The 18,502-nt window shown below is 35.9% G+C and overlaps 1 protein-coding gene across 1 annotated transcript in view; it reads right to left on the bottom strand.

Annotated features, from left to right (window-relative positions):
• Lama2 (laminin subunit alpha 2) overlaps positions 1–18,502 on the bottom strand; it is a 337,962-nt gene that overhangs the window by 161,765 nt on the left and 157,695 nt on the right. The window contains 2 exon segments of the mRNA XM_026786227.1: positions 2,857–2,943; positions 8,977–9,101. Coding sequence (XP_026642028.1) covers positions 2,857–2,943; positions 8,977–9,101 — 212 coding nt within the window.

The raw sequence follows: 18,502 nt of genomic DNA, 5'->3' as shown, positions 1-18,502 counted from the left end.
TTTTCAGAAAAGCTATCACTAAGTTATACAGGCTGGCCTTAAACTCAGTTTGTAGCCCAGACAAGGCTTTGAACATGCCATCCTCCTGCCTCAGCCTCCGGAGGAGCTCTCATGATGGATGGGTCTGTATTCCCAGGCCTGACTTGGTCATTACCATTCTAATATCAGATAACAAGTGTTCTATGAAAATATTATTTAAATAAAACCCCTGAAGTTATTTCCTAACACCCACACCTGAAATGAGTGCATTTTAAGCAGGTTCAGATTGATTAAATCTTCCAAGGGTTCATTACAAGACTAATGAAGATGGAGCATAGGGAAGGGCTTCTGTGTTATAGGGACAATCAAGAGGCACAAGCAGTTTTAGAGCCTCACTGCACTGGGCAGGTCAAAGGTGATTTAAATGATCTAAGAAGCTCTCAGAAGTGGAACAAATTTATCTGGAAGGTTACAATAAAAATTTAACCAAGACCTTTGCTTTAATTTAGCTGAATGGAAGCAATTTTTTAAGGGAAATATAATCTAATTGCTTCTATGTTAGAGATGATAAATTCAAAGCTATAACAACATCTGAGAACTGCAAAAACAATTCAAACCATTCACATTTAATAGTATATAATCCTGCTTATCCATAAACTGCATGAACTACCATCTCCTACTGAGTCTACATTAATGCATATTAAGATGATGGATTTCTGTGATCACTCTGCTTCAGACAGTAATTGTAATCTTGCTATACATTTTTCTAGTCTTTTCTGCAGACCTGCTATGGCAGATAGTGAGTGATAATCACAATTTATAAAGTTAGCTACAGCATAAAAAATAGTTATATAATAAGTTGCTAAAGATGATAAAATTGATATCCAGGGTTGCTTTCCGTCATGATCCTATTGGTGTTTACAAGAGAATTAAATGAATATTCAGCTAAATATAATCCCAAAGGATGAGGTAGACATACAGAAGATATAGCTTTATCATTATTATCTATGTCTAAATGATGTATGCATCTTTCAAATAAATGAATATCTTTTGGGGTGTTTGTAGTATAAAGTGTTTAATCTCTGCTAATTCTCAGTGATATGGGCAGAGTGGGTGTTCCATTCTGTACATTTATGAAGATGATGAATATTATGTTCTGTTATACATACAGATCTTTGAGAATGTATCTTACAAACATATAGATTTTATTGGAACTTACAAAACTTATATCTAGTTACTCCACTCATTTTATTGTCATTATCCATATAACCATTGCTGGTTGTATAAAAGGATATTAAGTACTTTATAGGAAATGACAACAAATAGTTGATGTGGGAGTGATTTCTTATTAATAAAGAAACTGCCTAGACCCATTTGATAGGCCAACCCTTAGGTAGGCGGAGTAAACAGAACAGAATGCAGGGAGAAAGAAGCTGAGTCAAGGAGTCACCATGATTCTTCCACTCCAGACAGACGCAGGTTAAGATCATTCCTGGTAAGCCAGTTCATGGGCTACACAGATTAATAGAAATGGGTTAGATCGATATGTAAGAGCTAGCCAATAAGAAACTGAAACTAATGGGTCAGGCAGTGTTTAAAAGAATACAGTTTCCGTGTAATTATTTCGGGTAAAGCTAGCTGTGCAGGCAGCCGGGGTGCTGGGGACGCAGCCCCACCGGTCATATTACTACAGTTATTTAGTTTTGAAAAATGATTAATGGTTTCAGGATCTCCTAGGAAACTCTAGTGAAGTAGGCAAACAGGCTTTGGATAAACTGTAAGTAAGTGTGATTTCAGGTGAGTTTTCAATCTTGGCTTTATATATAGAAATAAATACGGAAAATTCTAGAATTTGGAGATAGTATCTGAATTTGATCTGCTGTGAGACAAATGATATAGAGTTTTGAAATCCATTCTTTCCTGTAAATCATTGACTGTAAACCATCAAAAGAAAGATGAAGGCAGTCCACAGGCTAATCACACCTCTTTCTATTGAAGAAGCCAAGCAAGGACACCGGCAGGGTCCTTACACTTCCCATCATCAAGAAGACAGTGTTAAGTAGGTAGGAAAAAGGCATCCAGTTGGGTTGCTGGAACTAAGCTAAACCCATGAATTGCTATGAAACTACTAAATTGCTACCCACTACTAAGATCACAAAATATGTTTATCTTGATAATGGTTAGTATCAGTTCTCTTGCAGTGTCTGAAATACCAGAGGTAGCTGTAACCATCTGAACATCTGGTTTCCTGATCTCATGTAAATCTGTATTTGGAAGATGTGAATTTACTGCCTAAGAGATAGTCAAGCTAGGATTATGTCCCTTAGCATTTGCATGGAACTAAATTCAGTTTAATGGTGCTTTATCAGATTTTATATTTTCTGACTTGTAAAAAACCTTTGAAGAACATGGATACCTATTAAGAAGAAGCTCAATAACTTAACACTTTGTTTTCTGGGTGGGACTAATTAACTACCCTCATTACCTAATTGCAGAATATACAAAACCCTACTGGTACACGGCCATTGTGCTATGAGCAACAGCACGTGTGAAGTCATTGCTAGACACTTTTGGCCAGTGAGCTAACTGAGAACAATGTAATCAGCTTCTCAATTTCCATAGCTACTAAAAAGCTTTTGAAAAAAACCCTGCAGTTTGTTCTTTTAAAATTATATCTGACTTTGTTTATACTAAAATATAAATTAAACAAGCATGAATTCTTTGGGATCACGAGGTCTCAACTTGAAGTTAAAGCAAACAGCTTTTTAAAGAAGCAATTCTAGAGCTAAGGAAATAGTTTTGAAGTATTAATTACTCAAAGAGAAATGATGAAAATCCAGAAACAATGAATAGAATCATGGCCCTTGATAATCGTACCGTTCGCAGTACTGTCCTCCGTACCCCCGAGGGCAGGCTGTACAGCGGTAGTCATCCAGACCTTCCATCACACAGGAGGGGCTGAAACTGAATCGAAAAAAAAAAAAAACCCACATAAAATGTTAATCATGTATTTGGTCAAATTCAGTATTTCCACCCATTATTTAGGTCATTGGGACATTTTGAAGGGTGAGGTGATAAATATATTTATAAATCTTGATATATTTCTTATTTATGTCAAAAACAATTAAATACCACTAATGAGAGATTGGTTCATGTTGATGAATTAATAAGGTACCACATTAAAAATAACAGCATTTGGGGATTTTTTAATGATTTTAGGTAATCTATGTAAATATTAAATATTCAGCCAAGATCTCAAAAAGACAATTTTAATAGGAACTTGTGCGCATGTGTCTTATAGTCGATCAGGGATCATAGAATGCCTTTCAGGTTAAAAACCAAGCAAAAAAAGAGTAGACAGAAAACCGTGTAATTTTTTCCTTGAAATCTCAGTCCACTTGCCACTAGCAGTTCAACATGTGGAGTGTGAATAGCTATTCCATACAGAACACAACAGCACATTTCCCATTCTACCCAGATTTCAACATTCTAACGAAGTCCACAAAGTAATTTGATTTAATGTGTAGCAAGAAGACAGAGCTTTCTATATGAAAATGAACAAGATCTGCTCACTATTCTCCAGGCTTTGAAGTAACTGCTAACTTCCCTATCACACACACACTTACCATAGTCAGAGCACAGCTCAAGAACTGCCTTTTACCTGACTGTGCAGGGGGAGGGAGGACTTCATAAGACTCAAAGACTAAACTAAATTATCCTACAGCTTGGGTTTGTAGCAAACTTTTCTCAAACCAGTGCTTCATTCCCACTGGATAACACTTCATGGAGCATTAGGAACTTAGGAAGAGAGAACTTCCTGGCTGTCAAGCGGTGATGCTTCAGATATTCCATCTTATTGTTTGAGGTCTTTGAAATCTGTCCATGCCAAGAAGCAATACAGATCAAGATCCATATGGCAGCACATACTACAATCATAGTCTTGGGTTTGGGCATCATTGGGGTGGCAACTTGTTATAGCTAAGTGTGTGAAATTCATATAAATCTATGGTTTGTGAATGGATGCTAAATTTTAACTTTTATGAACTGTATGAAATATGCAAATACATAAATCTACTACTCACAGTTTTGCTATCCCACCAACTTGTGTATGTGTGTGTTCCCAAGAACTTGGAATCCCCAAGCTCATAACAGGTACATCTGTCAAGTTTTTTGTTCTTTTACCTAAAACTTGAGGCTGAAAACATTTGTGTGGGCACATGCACACACACACATTCCGTTGATAGTCATACACTGGTTTAGCAAGCAGATTCTAGACATATTAAATACAATTCTAGACTAGGCAATAGAATGAAATTACAGCCCATATTTGTAAAGCAATAAAGTTTTAAATAAATGAATATATAAGTATCTTTAAAAATACAGTATTGGAATGTGGCAATCTTAGATGAGCTGACACAAACTGCTTTTTTTGTAATGGACTTTGATTTTTCCTTTAGGCATTTCAAAGAGCTTTGGAAGGAGCATGTAGGAGTCTCATCTCCCTAAAGTCAGTGTCCAGCCTTTCTCCTTGCATCTCCTACTCCCCTCTCTAACCCTGACTTTCACCTCTTCTGCAGGATCACTTGGAAACCCTTGTGTGTCTCTCTTAGTCACCAGCCTTTCTCAGTTTCAAATGTGCCAATGCACAACTTGTAAAATTTACAGGGTTCATTTTGTGCGAGACCCTCTGTGGATTTCAGTGCTGATTGGCCTCCTGGGTACCACTTCCTTCTGGTTTTGATCCCTGCTTGTAGGCTGCTTCTTGACTACATCTATGTTGTGGTGTTCATTTGTTAATGTGATTTAAAAGATTTGATTTCTAAGCAACTTCCTTCATCCTGAGAGCTTTATATATTGTGTAGACTCTAACATATAAAGCTGATTTTTTCCTCTTCTGAAAAACAATGCACTTTATTTCCCTAAGCGTAGTCAATGGTTAGGCTTCGATCTCCCATGCTAAATGCACAGTGTCAATGCCGTCCCCTACTTTTGTACTCCATCAAAATGTTGCTTGATGTATAAATGTCACCAGAGCTACTCTCAGTGGCTTCATCACATTATCCTATATCGTGCTGCCTCTGACCTCCCTGAAATTGCTAGCATTCACCTTTCTGCTGTCTTCTGCATTCACTCCACTCCAGTCATGTTTACCTGGTCTCTGCCAGTTAGGGGTCAGGCAGAGGCCTGCTGAAGTCAGGTGGTCTAATCTTGCTGCTCTTCCAGAGACTCATTCTTCTACTTCATCCACATGACTGCATCAGCCACAAATGTGTGTGCAGGTCACTAACCCTTACTGAAAATGTTGCAAACCCATCCTTTGTGGCTACTTGCTTTTTCCTGGAAGCACTGTCTTAACATATATATTCCATTACACATCTCTTTGCTCACTGTCTTACTTTTGAAAAATACAAGATCTGAGAGAGCAAGAAATAGGATTATTTTTTTTTTGCTTATATATTCCCAACATGAGGAAGATAGCATTAAATTAAAGATTGGTTGGCCAAAGAAATAGCTAACATACCTTTATCTTCATGGAATGCACAGTTATGTGTAATCCATATAGAAAGATAGGATAGGACACATGTACACATGTTTTCTCTCTTATTCAGGATTTCAGTATCTGAAAGAGCATCTGGTTGAAGTCAAGACATGATGTACCATGCATTAGTGGCATGAAAAAATACTAAGGCATGCTGGGCTGGGGAAATGATTGCAACAGAATCCTTCTACTGGATTCTGTGAACTGCACTGGGTATTATACACTTTATCTCAGGTCTTTGTGAGAATCAAGATTTCTATGATGTTCAGAAATAAGCAAGCATCTGTAAGATGGACATCACGTGGAAAGGTGCTACGGGCCGTAGCTTGCTAAGACAGGCTGAACTAGGTTTCTTTTTTTTTTTTTTTGCCTCCCCCCCCTTACCCCCTGAACTAGGTTTCTGATGCTGCCTTCACGTCTGCTTTTTCCTTGGGTGTGCGTAGTAGAACATCTCACAGTGAGTAAATGGTGCCACTGAGCTAAACTGCTGAAGATTTAAAGTAATTGATTTGATATGAGAGAAAGAAGCAAATGCTGTGGCCGTGAGCTGGCCATCACTGTATCTTCCTTACCTTTTATTTCTTATGGACTACATACTGAAGTTACTAGAATAAGACATTTCACCTCTCCCATCTGTAGCTCAGAATCTATTTTCACACTCTGGGGGAAAAAAGTGCCCCTCTTTGCCCTGACTAGCTTTTCTACTTTGCCTCTTAACCTTCTTACTGTCCGTAGATCTTTTTGTTAATTGGGCTAATGTGTTCCAAGCTACAGCTGGTGAGATTAGTGGGTCATGAAATTGATCTAAAATGTATGATGAGAAAATTGAATAAGTGGTGGGATACACGCATGCATATTTGTGTGTCCATATGTAGGCTGTGATATTTAAAAAGGGTGATTTATGGTTGTGGTTGATAAAGTCTGAATGCCATTTGGCCTGCAATGATGATGTTTTGAGTCTTTAAAGTTCCTTGATATAAAATTTCTACTGAAATAGTACAAACCAAATTATGAAATAAAAAATATGAATAAAATGTTTTGTTGATTCTGCTAACCAACCAAGCTGGTATTGTATCTGTCTAATTTCTTAAAACTGGCAGGGTTTCCTAAGACTTCTATTTAAAGTTCACTTCCACTATTATAAACTTTCAGTAGTCATACCCCCACTTAGAAGCTGCTACATTTGCCCAGTCTCCTTTGAGAGAACAGAGAGAACAATGCTGGATGCTTGCTAGGTGTTGCCAGTGACAATACTGCCCAAGGTTCTGGTCTGTCTGGCTTCTCCCCTGCATTTGTATTCCATTTTCTGGGAATGAAGACTTCTATCACTTAAAGAAGCCCCATTTTGCCTTCTTTCTATGTGCTTCCCTTGGGGAGCAACAACCTGGGAAATGCAATCTGACTTTAATTCATTTATTAACATATTTCTCCCTTCATCTGCTCCTGCAATTTTCAGATTTCCATTCCGTGCAGCTATTTGCATATTTCTATTCTGACAGACCTTTCACATCAATTTGAACCCATTTAAACCATAAATTACCTGTCTTCAGCAGCAGTTCTCTCCCGATATTCCTGAGTGAGTTCATGGCTCCAGCATTTGGGGGCCAAGATAGCTAAAGCCATCAGTCCTCAACTCTTGCCTGGACTCTCTCTTCTTATCCCTAATTATCCACCAGTCGTGTAGCGCTGTGTGTAGCAAGTTTCTCACACCCCTCCCTGTGATTGTTGCCCTCCTATGATTGTTACTTGGCTTCCATCTCTCATTACGTCTTGCCTGCACTAGCGAAACCTCCCTTTGATTGGACTCTGCTTTTCTTCTTCACCTGCTTCATCTTATTGTATTCAGTTCTAACATAGAAGGCTTTCTAAAAATTTAGCTCTGATCAAATAAGTTTCTTTTTTTAAATAGAAGAAAACTATGTTTTAAATTAACATAGGAAGTTAAATAGTCATTGTATAGATTGGCCCTCAAAGACTTCTCTGATACAGTTTCCATTCTCCTGGCCATCTTCAGCAGTAATTGCAGAGTCTTTTATACCCCACACTCCAAACTGAGGCTTACTAGCTCTGAAGCATGCCTTGCATTTTGTTTTCTAAGCATCTGTGCATATAATTTCTTACTACACAAACCTACAAAAAACAATCTATTCTTCCTCTGGCATATTCTGGACTCTTTCATAATTGAGAATGGTATTTGTGACTTTGAATTCTGTGACCATTGTTTTTATCCCCATATTTTATAAAAAGCTTCTCTAAGAAATGACCAAATTCTATCTTACAATCTCTGTAGCTGCGAGTATTACAATAACCAAAAGGGAATTATTATTGATTATTTTTAATTCAAGTGGCTCACATTTTAATAAACAATGAAATAAATGGCATCCTTGTTTAAGTATGGACACCAGAGGGAGAGTTGGGAAAGGGAAATAAAGAAACAATTTTCCATTTCATACACCTATCATTTTGTACTTGAACAATGAGATCATATATTTTATCTTTATCAATATCCACCATACCTAACAATTATGCTTGACATCCTGGAAAGAATTATACTCGTGCAGAGTAAAGGGGGGTAATTTGTACATAACTGTTTTCAGGACACATACAAAGCTAAAGATAAATGTGTGTCAGTGGAAGTTCATTTTGTCTGCAAGGCTTCATGGTTCTTTTACACTTAAGGCATCCAGAATTTCAGTTCTAGACAAACTGTGAAACCTTCTTTTAAAAAAACAAATTCTTAGAAGAAAATTACTTTCTCACGTAGAGATTGAAGCACACAAGTCACCTAATAGAAAGACCAGATAGTCTTATCAAAAAAGGTAGATAAAAACATTGTGGGGTTTGCAACAACAGTTGATATAAACCAAGGCAGAAGGCTCTGACAGCATGAAAAAAAGGATACTTCACCACTTTTCCCCTTGTGGTGGTGTTTCCATGGTACCCAGCTCAAACCATATGGACAGAAAGGGGTCTGTGCTCTTAACTGATACTGACATTTTATAAAAAGCTTATTAGTAAGTTACCCAAATTTCCTTTTTGGTAATTATTTCCCAATATTGACTCTAACATATATATAATGAAATGAACCAGCCACAAATGTGATTTGATATTCACTCCAGCAATCCTTCAGAGTGTAAAGTGCAAGCTCACGCTAGAACTGAACATTCATAAAACTATGTGTTTGAACATGCATCACTTGTCTCAGATACAAATATAATGTCAATATTGATATTTACATTTTATTAATAAGTATTATTTACTTGCAGGAAGGTTTTAAAAGAAAAATGAGTCATAGGATGTATACATACTGATTTTGGTAGTGTTTTTATCTTATTTTTAAAAATCTGTGGCTTGTAATATTTTTTGTCTACTGAAAAAATTGGCAAATCATAAATAGTATATGTTCTAGGCAGATGGAATTATTAATGGGAAAATATGCTTATATGTATCAATCTTACTTGTTGCTGGGAGAAATCAGAGGACAAGCACATGGTTGACAATCATTTGGCAATCCCCTGACAATTCCATAGTAGCCAAGGGCACATCGTTCACAGAAATCACCAGCAGTGTGATGCTGACAGTTCTGTAAAAGAAAATGGAGGAAGGGTTGCTTTTCATGTACAAGAAGTTACAATGTACTGTATCATAAAGTTCCACAGCAATATGGACAGAGGGGGAGGGAGAGAGAAAGCTTGCAGTTATCAGTTCTTGATTCCAGTAGCTTTAAAGATATTTTTTAATTTAAGAAACCGATGCCAAGTGTGGTAACTAGATTATCAATAAGAGCTTCTGTTTTTACCTAAATCTATTTCTGTGTACATTCAAAATTAGCCAATACAAATTTAAGTATGTCTCAAATTTTAGTTCTATGAGGAGTTGGGGAAAATGCTAAAAGACCAGGGCCCTGGTGCATGTCTGTTGGGGGAAGTCCATAGTTAAACCAAGGTGGTTTAACTATAGATTAAGTAGATGTATTAAGAGACAATGCACACAAAAATGGTCAGCCTTGTTCCTACATATGAACGCTATTTATCTATTCCCTGCATAATGTTGCTCATTCTTTACCAGTATAGAAAGCTCAATCTGATGCTGCAAACTTTGGTCAATATTTCCTAATCATGCTTACATAATGAAGGTATTCCACTAATATATTCAAAGGCATTTTCATAAAGAAATGCGAAGTGGTGTAGAGTAAGATAGTTTTGGTATAAAAATTCCCACCACGTAGAACCATATTTCACAAACAGCAATCAGTACAGCTATAGGCAGATGTATTCATAAGGTACTCAAATGAGGAAAGAAGTACAAAATAAAATCCTACCTTGGTGAATTTATATCCACTTTAGGAATTTTAAAAATGCTGACAATTAGGAAGCACAAAAGTGTAAAAAAACAAGACACTTGAGAGTTGAGAGGGAAAAATTAGAGCTGGATTTCTAAGAGCTTAGTTTTGCAAGACAGGATTTGGAGTAGTCAGAGCAATGGCTTATTCCTTAATATCCTAAAAAGTAATGCTGAGAAGCATAACTCAATAGCAAGATATATGTAGATATACACTTTCCTCTCCAGCCTCACCTCAGTCAATGCTGCCTATGTATACTGAGCTAGCCCGCAGGAGTCCTTACTTATGGATCCTCTCCCCTATCTCTAGGACTTTGGTTTGTAAATCCTTTGCTCAGTTAATATCATTTCATCTTTTTACCTGGATAGTTCATGTCTGCTCATATGTCAAATGTCTTCTTCTCTCCTTAGCATTTTTTTGGTGTTCTAAGGATGGCTTAACAGCTTCTTCTAGCTTAACAGAGCAATTGAAACAGCATTAGCATGCCACAACTAATCTACATGACAGGATGAAAGAGCTCATGCTCTGGGCAACGTGGAGAAGATGGGTCAAGATTTTTAATATGGAAAAGGACATGTGTCACATCTAATAAAAACAGAAAAATGGTCAGCGGGACAAAATGACTTCCTGCATTATGATGCTCATGTAAATGCCACACTCCCTCCTTCTTGGCCATCCAGAATAATCTACATATCTTTGCGGTTAAACAAAGCCTTTCTATGTTTCATGGTAACACTCTGAGAGACAATGATTCCAAAACAAAACAATTACATGGGCATTTTGGTCTCAGATTACCTAACAAGCCATTGAAGGAATGTGTTTCCTAGGGAAGGTAGAAAGATCACATTTCATAATTACAAAATAAATATGCCCCAAAGACAAATTATTCAATAACAGTCTTGAGCAATTTGGCTTTTGCAACAAAATAATTGTGTTTTTATGTAATCTAGTTATATCAGTAACAACTGAACTTAGTTTCTTGAATATAATGATTAATACTAAAAATACAGAGGCCCAAATTTTGTTCTTAATTTTCTTCAATCTGTAATCTTACATTATTTGCTTACCAAGAAAACCAGTGTATTTTAACCTTTTCTGGAATTTCCATCCTTCATAGATACACTGACACACTATTCTTGGTTAAGTGAATAAAGCAGCCTGGCTAGTTTAGTAAACAAAGCATATAAATGATATGGCTACTTTAAAAACTTTGACACATATTTTCTCCTATATAGAAATTTTTGCATAAGGAAATTTATATATTATGAATACCTAGTAAGCTTAAATACATTCACAGAGTTCACACATTAGTGTTTCTTCCATAGTACATTAGAATATGTAAATTCTGCATGCTTGCCTTACATGCTGGATTGCAGGTGGTTCATGTGACTTCTACCATAGCCAATAAATATAACCCAATTGTGCGGCATTTCAAACTTAAGGTGAGAAGTAACTGAACATAATCTTACACTATAAAGATACTTCCTAAACTTTTTTTTCAGGTACCACAAAATGCACAGACCCCATAAGGGAGGTCTCTTCACCTAACACAACTGTCAGCAATAGAATTTTTCTAGTACCATCTGAACATTTGCTTGATTCTTGTCTAGTGGCAGTAATCTGAGTTCTGCCTTCTGAAGCTGGGCTGATTAAGTCTAATTCCCATCTCCCAGGGAAAATGCTCAAATATCTAAGAACACCATTACTTCCTAAATCTTTTGCTATAAGCTAAGCCTTTAGCAATCCTAGCTACTCAGAGTTTATTTTAAAACATCGGGGATTATAGGTGTTTTGCTGAGATTTGGAAACACCGTAAGTGTCTTTCTGGCCTTCATTTCTGGAACTTGTACAAGCAGCAATGCCCTGTATGGCTACCTGGTGTATCTACAGTTTAATTAGCACATCTAGATCATAAGAATTAATATTATATATGCTGCTATCATCTTCATCTTTATAGCCAAGCACCTACCATTAGATAGGCATATTGGAAATACTTAGTAGCAAAAGCCATAAGAACAAACGAACAGGTGAACTGAATTATTTTTTTCCTGCTAATTTCATATTGTCAATTGTGGATCATAAGGTCACCTGCTAGCATGTTATCTATCATTCAAAACATTAGAAATCTTTTCAGCCTTATGTAGCATAATATTGGATAGATCTTATCCATAGCACTGGCAAACACTTTGAGCTTGTGCTTCAGAGGCTACATCATATCAGTAGTGATGTCTCTGGAGTTAAATGTTGTACGTCCTCTGCAGCAATGTATAGACACCATTAATCTATCAGCTGTGAACATGTGGCTTGCATTCTTACCTTTGTTTGTGGGGATATCATGAAACAAGAATTGGATGCATATTTAAGCAACCCGACATGCAAATAACAGATGCCATCTTCACTGTTTTTGACTTAAGCAAATTATTAATTTTCTCATGTCAGTTCAAACATTATAAGAGAAACAATGATACTGCCTATCTCATTAATGTATTATAAGAATAAACAGGAAAAACATATGTACAGTGGCCTGTATTAAGAGTACACTACCAATATATTACTATATATTACCAGTCCTGATACACACACACACACACACACACACACACACACACACACACACACACACACACACACACACACACAGAGTTGGGCACATGCCAACTAACACTACTTTTTTTAAAAAAAGAATTTGTGATATGATGCATCATCCTGCTCTTGGACTGTGATAATATACTAACGTACAAGAATCTAAGGCCTTGCATATTGTCATTTGTGTTTGTAGTAACCCTACCAATTGACTGGATGTTCACTATGTTGAAGGAACTTCTTTCCCCTTCAATGAACACTTTCTTTTTCTATAGTTAATGAAAACTGGTTTCCATTTAAGTTGATAGAAATAAGCCATCCTTAGATATCAATATCAATATCAATCTCTTTCCAGATTTTTTTTAAAAAAAAAAAAAAAAAAAAAAACTGAGAAACCTGGACAGATGTTTGACTTCTTTTGAGCCTGGTAATACATTTTCTATTTTCATAATTTCTTAAGTATTTTCCACATGGAGTTCTTAATGACTTCTATGGATTCTGCCCATTCTCCAGCAGATAAGTAACCTGAGCTTTCAAAACCAAACCCTTAATCAACTAAGTTTGCATTTGCCCCATTTCATTCTAGAAGCTTCAATTTGTAGCAGAAATAAAACACAATTTTCATACTTTTGGGGCAGAGTTTTTAAAGCCTACCAAATTTTTCTGAGAATTAATAATTAGATATTACAAAATATGAATAGTCTGTATTTTGTCAAAGTTACTATATATATTAAAGACAGTTCACAATATTCCTTAAATACCATAGCCTTCAATTAATATCTGCTTCCTGAAAGGGAGAACTTATAATTGAATTCGATACTGATGATTTGTCAGACAATAGAGCACATTAGTGAAGAGGATTTGTATTTTTCTTTCCTTCTAAAATTTTAATTATAATGGAGCAAAAATAATATTTTTGCAAACTACATGATCTTTAAAATATAAGTGAGCTATAGTGTGTCAGTATTTCCTTGTGAAAAATAGAAGAGATAATAGTGAAAATAGGTGTAGGGAGCATGAAGTGAGAATATTTATTGTTTATCATTCTGTGTATCTGTCCACTTATCTACATGACTCCTTGTGTATGTGTATCTACTAACTTACATTAGCACACTACCTCCCCTCTGTGGAGTATAACATCACATAGGTCTTAATCTTTAATTCTTAGAAAAGCAAGTTTGAAAATGTCATATGGTATTAGGAAGAGCATAGTCATTCAGTAGTGTTTGTTTGGCAGAATTGTTTAATCTTATGTTTCTATATAATTATCTAGAATATATATACTTTATTACTTATAAAAGTAAAAACAAAAATAATAAAAAGGATAAATAAGTGCCCACCTCTAAATACCATCTTCTCGGGGGCTTTAGCTTGGAATTTGTTGAATGTCTGTGTTGTTTCAATGTTTGCTGAAGTCCTAACTCCTAATGTGATGGTCTTGGGAAGTATCCCTTTTGAGATGTGGTTAGACAAGTAGGGTAGAGTCCTTGTGACTGGGATTTGTGTCCTTACAAAATCTTCTGTATAGAGCCACTATTATACTTCTTTCCAACATGCAAAGACACTAAAAGATAGTGTTCTTTGTGACCAGGAAACAGGTGTACACCAGACACGAAATGTGTTGATGCCTTAAGGGCATGCCAGATTTTGAAACTGTAGGATATAATTTCTTTTGTGTATAAGCCAATGAGCTTGTGATGTGGTGTTTTGTTCCAGTCACCCAAATCAACTAAGATAGTGAGAAAGTGTTGCATAGTGCTAGACATAATAATTACATAAAGATTGCTTCGATTGTTTAATTACCAGCTTGTTTGTTCAAGACTATAAATGAAGACTAACCTGGTCATTATCATTTATAGTGCTTTCAATCTTATTTTAAATTTTTTAATTTATTTTTATTTTATGTGTGCATTTTGCTTGCATGTATGTGTATGTCCCATGTGCATCTAGCACTCATGGAGTCCAGAAGTTGGCATTGGATCCCTGGAACTGAAGTTAGAAGTAGTTGTTAGCTGCTGATTGCTGGGGTCTGAACTTGGGACGTTTTTAAGAACAGCAAGTTTTCTTAACCACTAAGCCCATTTAACCTCTTTTATGAGGTCAATCATCTGCTAAACTGTTTTCTAAGCTGTGTATTGAGCATTTTATTGAATCTGTATTTAAAAAAAACTCTCCAAGAAGATACTACTATTGTTATTACTACTGTTTCATAAATGTGGAATCTCAAGTACCAGCAAAGCTACAGAAACTGACTGTGCTCACCCAGTCATGAAGAGGAGAAACTGGGATTTGAGGCAAGATAGCGGAGCTGAGGGTTGGCACGCCAGCAAAGCTAGGGACATTGCAATATATAACATAACAAGCCTAACATTAAGCTGGAGCCCAGCAGAAGAGAAGTCAGTATGCTTCTGCTTCCTTGGTTGAACCATGAGGTTATTATAGTTGTTTTCTATTTGCCTCATAGGCCTGTTTCTAAGATAAATAAAGTTGTCTAAATTCAAAAGTTGTAAGTGCCCCTAAGGACAATATAAAAATTCAAGTCATAACAATTTATATAACTGTGTGTGTTTGATGGAAGTATTTATTTGTTTCTTTCTTCATCTAGGGAATTCTTAGAAAATAGACTTTCACTGAGGATTCTCAAGGCAGAAAGCTCTCTGCAATACCCAGGTGAACAAAGAAAACAGCATGAAGATAGAATCTTTCATCCTAAGAAAAGTGAACTTAAATTCTCATTTATGAGCGATTCTGAATCAATTATATGAATCAAATGTATTCCTTTAAAGCTACAGAAAAACTGTACATTTAACTTGTGAGTTAAATCTTTTCCCCAAATTATCTGTTGAAATTTACAGACAAGAGAAAGTAAAACTATGACACCAAAGGCAAACACTAATTATTTCAGGAATTCAAGGGTAGTTAACACTGGTTATTAATTTACCCATGACATTCATCATTTAGTTGATGAAACTTTACATGATCACATTTTGAATCTGCCTTTACTCTCATCCAACCCTCCACAATCAATATATGCTGTATTTTTAATATCTTTGCTTTACTTAAAAAGAGTATCTCTGAGAATACAAGAATAGAAAGATATTCCATAATATGACAAGAAATGATTTTCGTAAGTGAACCTCCACCACCAAGTTTTATGATAGAAGAATGCAACACTAATATTGAAATCAGGAATTAGATAGGGTGTTGATTATTTGTCTACTTAACTTTCTGTATAATTCTTAATCTAAAATTTATAAAGTAGTTATTACAGATATAGTTTATGAAAGAAACAACATAATTAAAAGTATTTGAAAACAATGATTTACAATGATAAAATAAATATAAATAATTGAAAATTTACAGGTTGCAAATAAAAATGGTTGAATTTCAAATAGGTTAAGAAACATGTTAAGAGAGTTTTTTCAATAAAGACTAATTAGTAATTAGTAAATGAACTGGTAACACAAAACTACAATGTTTACCAATGAAATTAAACTGTTAAATTAAAATTGATATATTCAATTTTAATATGCAAAATATATAACCTATATTTCATAACAGCTTACTCTAAGATGTAAAATATTTGAAGAGAGACGAGAGTAACATTTCTGGGTAGCAAAAATGTAACTGAACTGTATAAATATAGCAATTCCTTATAAAGAAGTTTGATGCATTTCAATCAAAATTCTAGCAACATATTTTGGAAAATGGATCAAAATAGTGAATAAAATGTATCTGAAATGAATATGTAAACATCTGGTTAAGAAAATAAGAAGAGGTAAGAATGATAAAAATCCTTTTTTACTACTACATAACACATTCTAAAATGAAGGGAAGCAAAGTGTTACAATAAAAACAAAAAGCAAGTACAATAAAAGTTTTAAGCAGATTTTAATTTCAAAAATAATTGTATATTTAGAAGTCATGAGGAAGAGACAATATTAATCAATAAAATGTGTCTTTGCTATAATATCCTTGAAGAAAAAAGCATTACTTTCCCACCCCATAAAAACTTCTAGAATGATAGAAAAGATTTAAAGTTAAATTGTAAGACTCAAGCAAATACGGTAGGATCACAGAATATATAAGTACTGAAACTCATGTGCCTGGATAAGATTACATGGCAACAAAGGTAATTAGCATTAGATCCCACTTATACCATGTATTGACATCAGAGTAATGAGAAACATAAAGAGGGCTGAGGAGGAGCCAGATGATTTGAAAATCCTCAGTCAGTGCCTTGACTAGCAAATAATCCAAACTCAGATTTCCATAAAGAATGGGGAAATCCATAGAAGCCAGCTCTGATGACAGAACAAGAAGGGTAAATCCTGAGGCTTTACCACAGCCACAAAAGTAAGAGCTTAATTTTAGTGACAGAGTCCTAATAGACTGAGGAAAACTATTAACAGGGCATAGAAAATTCTTTGATGATGGATGGAGTGGTTGTTAGAAGGAAGAAGAATCAAAAAGTGTGTTTTGTCCTGTTTTAAATGATGCTGTAGATTTTATAGGGGACTAACAAGGGCGCTCTTGAAAGGAAGGAAGATGTGAGCTCAGGAATGCCCAAAGAAGACATGGCGTTGCCTTCCCCATTGCCTAGACATTGAATACTAGGCCGCAGGCATGCTGTGCAAGTGCTCTCCCATGAGTGACATCTCTAGCCTTAGAATTGGTCTTTTCTAGAAAAGATTAAGTCTTCCAATGTAAGGGAAAGAGTCAGAGTAAGAGGTAAGAGACAGAATGGGATCAAGGAATCACTGAGTTCATGTAAGCTGTGGTTCTGTCTTTTCTGATTGTTGCTGATTTCTTAAGGAGCAACGCCAGTGATTAAGGAGCCGTCTGAGTCGGAACAATGTTTAGCACCCAAGCATGAGAATCTGAGTTTGATCCCCAGGACATATATAAGAGGCCAGGTACAGTCTTATGTGTTTCTAATTCCAGCTCTGTGAAAGCAGGGCTCTCTGTGAGTATGGCTTTTTTGGTAAGTCCCAGGCCAGTGAGAAAGCTTGTCTGGAAAAAATAAAGAGAAAGAGAAAGAAAAAGAAAACCAGGATAGATGGAGGATGAGGAATGACACAAAAGGACATGAAGCAAGCTGCTTTAAAAAATGAGATAAGGTGTAAGGCTCAATGACGTGATAAAAATGTCAATATATTAATAACTAAACAGGAGAGAAATAGATGGTGACCAAAGAAGCAGATGTTCAAAATGGAGACTGCAATGACAGAAGAAATTGAGAGGGAGCAGAATGGAGGATTGATTGATGGATATTAAAATCAAAACTACATTGTAGTTTTGTTAGAGAGTGGAAATGACGCAAGGAGAAACTGTGAGGGCTGCTGATCGGCTTAACAAGTAGAGACGGTGTGAAGACAGGCTTGGGAAGAACGCATAGCTGCATACTGTTACAGAGAGGGGCGAGCCTGGCAGTGAGGGAAAGGGACAGCCACCTTCTCTTCAGGGCTAGGGACACAAAAAATCATAAGGAAACAATGAGAACTACTTAGAAAGGCCACAGGTCTGGCAGCCTGTAAAGGGGACAGCCAGTTTTCTATGGGCAAGCTAAAGAGAAAACTAGGGAAATATGGGAGTTCTACATGTGATTTTGTTGATGTCTAATCACAAATTCTACAAGCTCAGTGATCATATTTCAGAAGACTAGAAGAAAAAGATGTGATACATAGATGTTCAGAGCTATGAAGTGATTCAAGGTTAGGGAATCAGCAATGACAGGGGAACTTGAAATCCCAAGTGCAAATGCCAGAGGACTCCTGATGGTTCAAAAGTAAAGGGTGGTTCTAGGTTCTGGGCATCATTAGGATGATGCAAGGCTGAGAACAGCCTCAATTAAGTGAGAATTAGATAAATACAGCATATACCATCAATGTATTTAAAGATGTTTGTGATAGGCACATGTGAAAAGCAGAATATAAAACTCTAATAGTACTCAATATTTTGTTTTTAAACAGACAAAATTAGTGGGAAATATTTACGATATTAACATTCTGTCTTAGGTTGAATTTGGGGAAATTTACTTTTTGTAATGCTTCCTTTAT

Source organism: Microtus ochrogaster, linkage group LG4, assembly GCF_000317375.1.
Source record: "Microtus ochrogaster isolate Prairie Vole_2 linkage group LG4, MicOch1.0, whole genome shotgun sequence".
Classification (NCBI taxonomy): domain Eukaryota; kingdom Metazoa; phylum Chordata; class Mammalia; order Rodentia; family Cricetidae; genus Microtus; species Microtus ochrogaster.
This window is presented reverse-complemented; position numbering and strand designations above follow the sequence as displayed.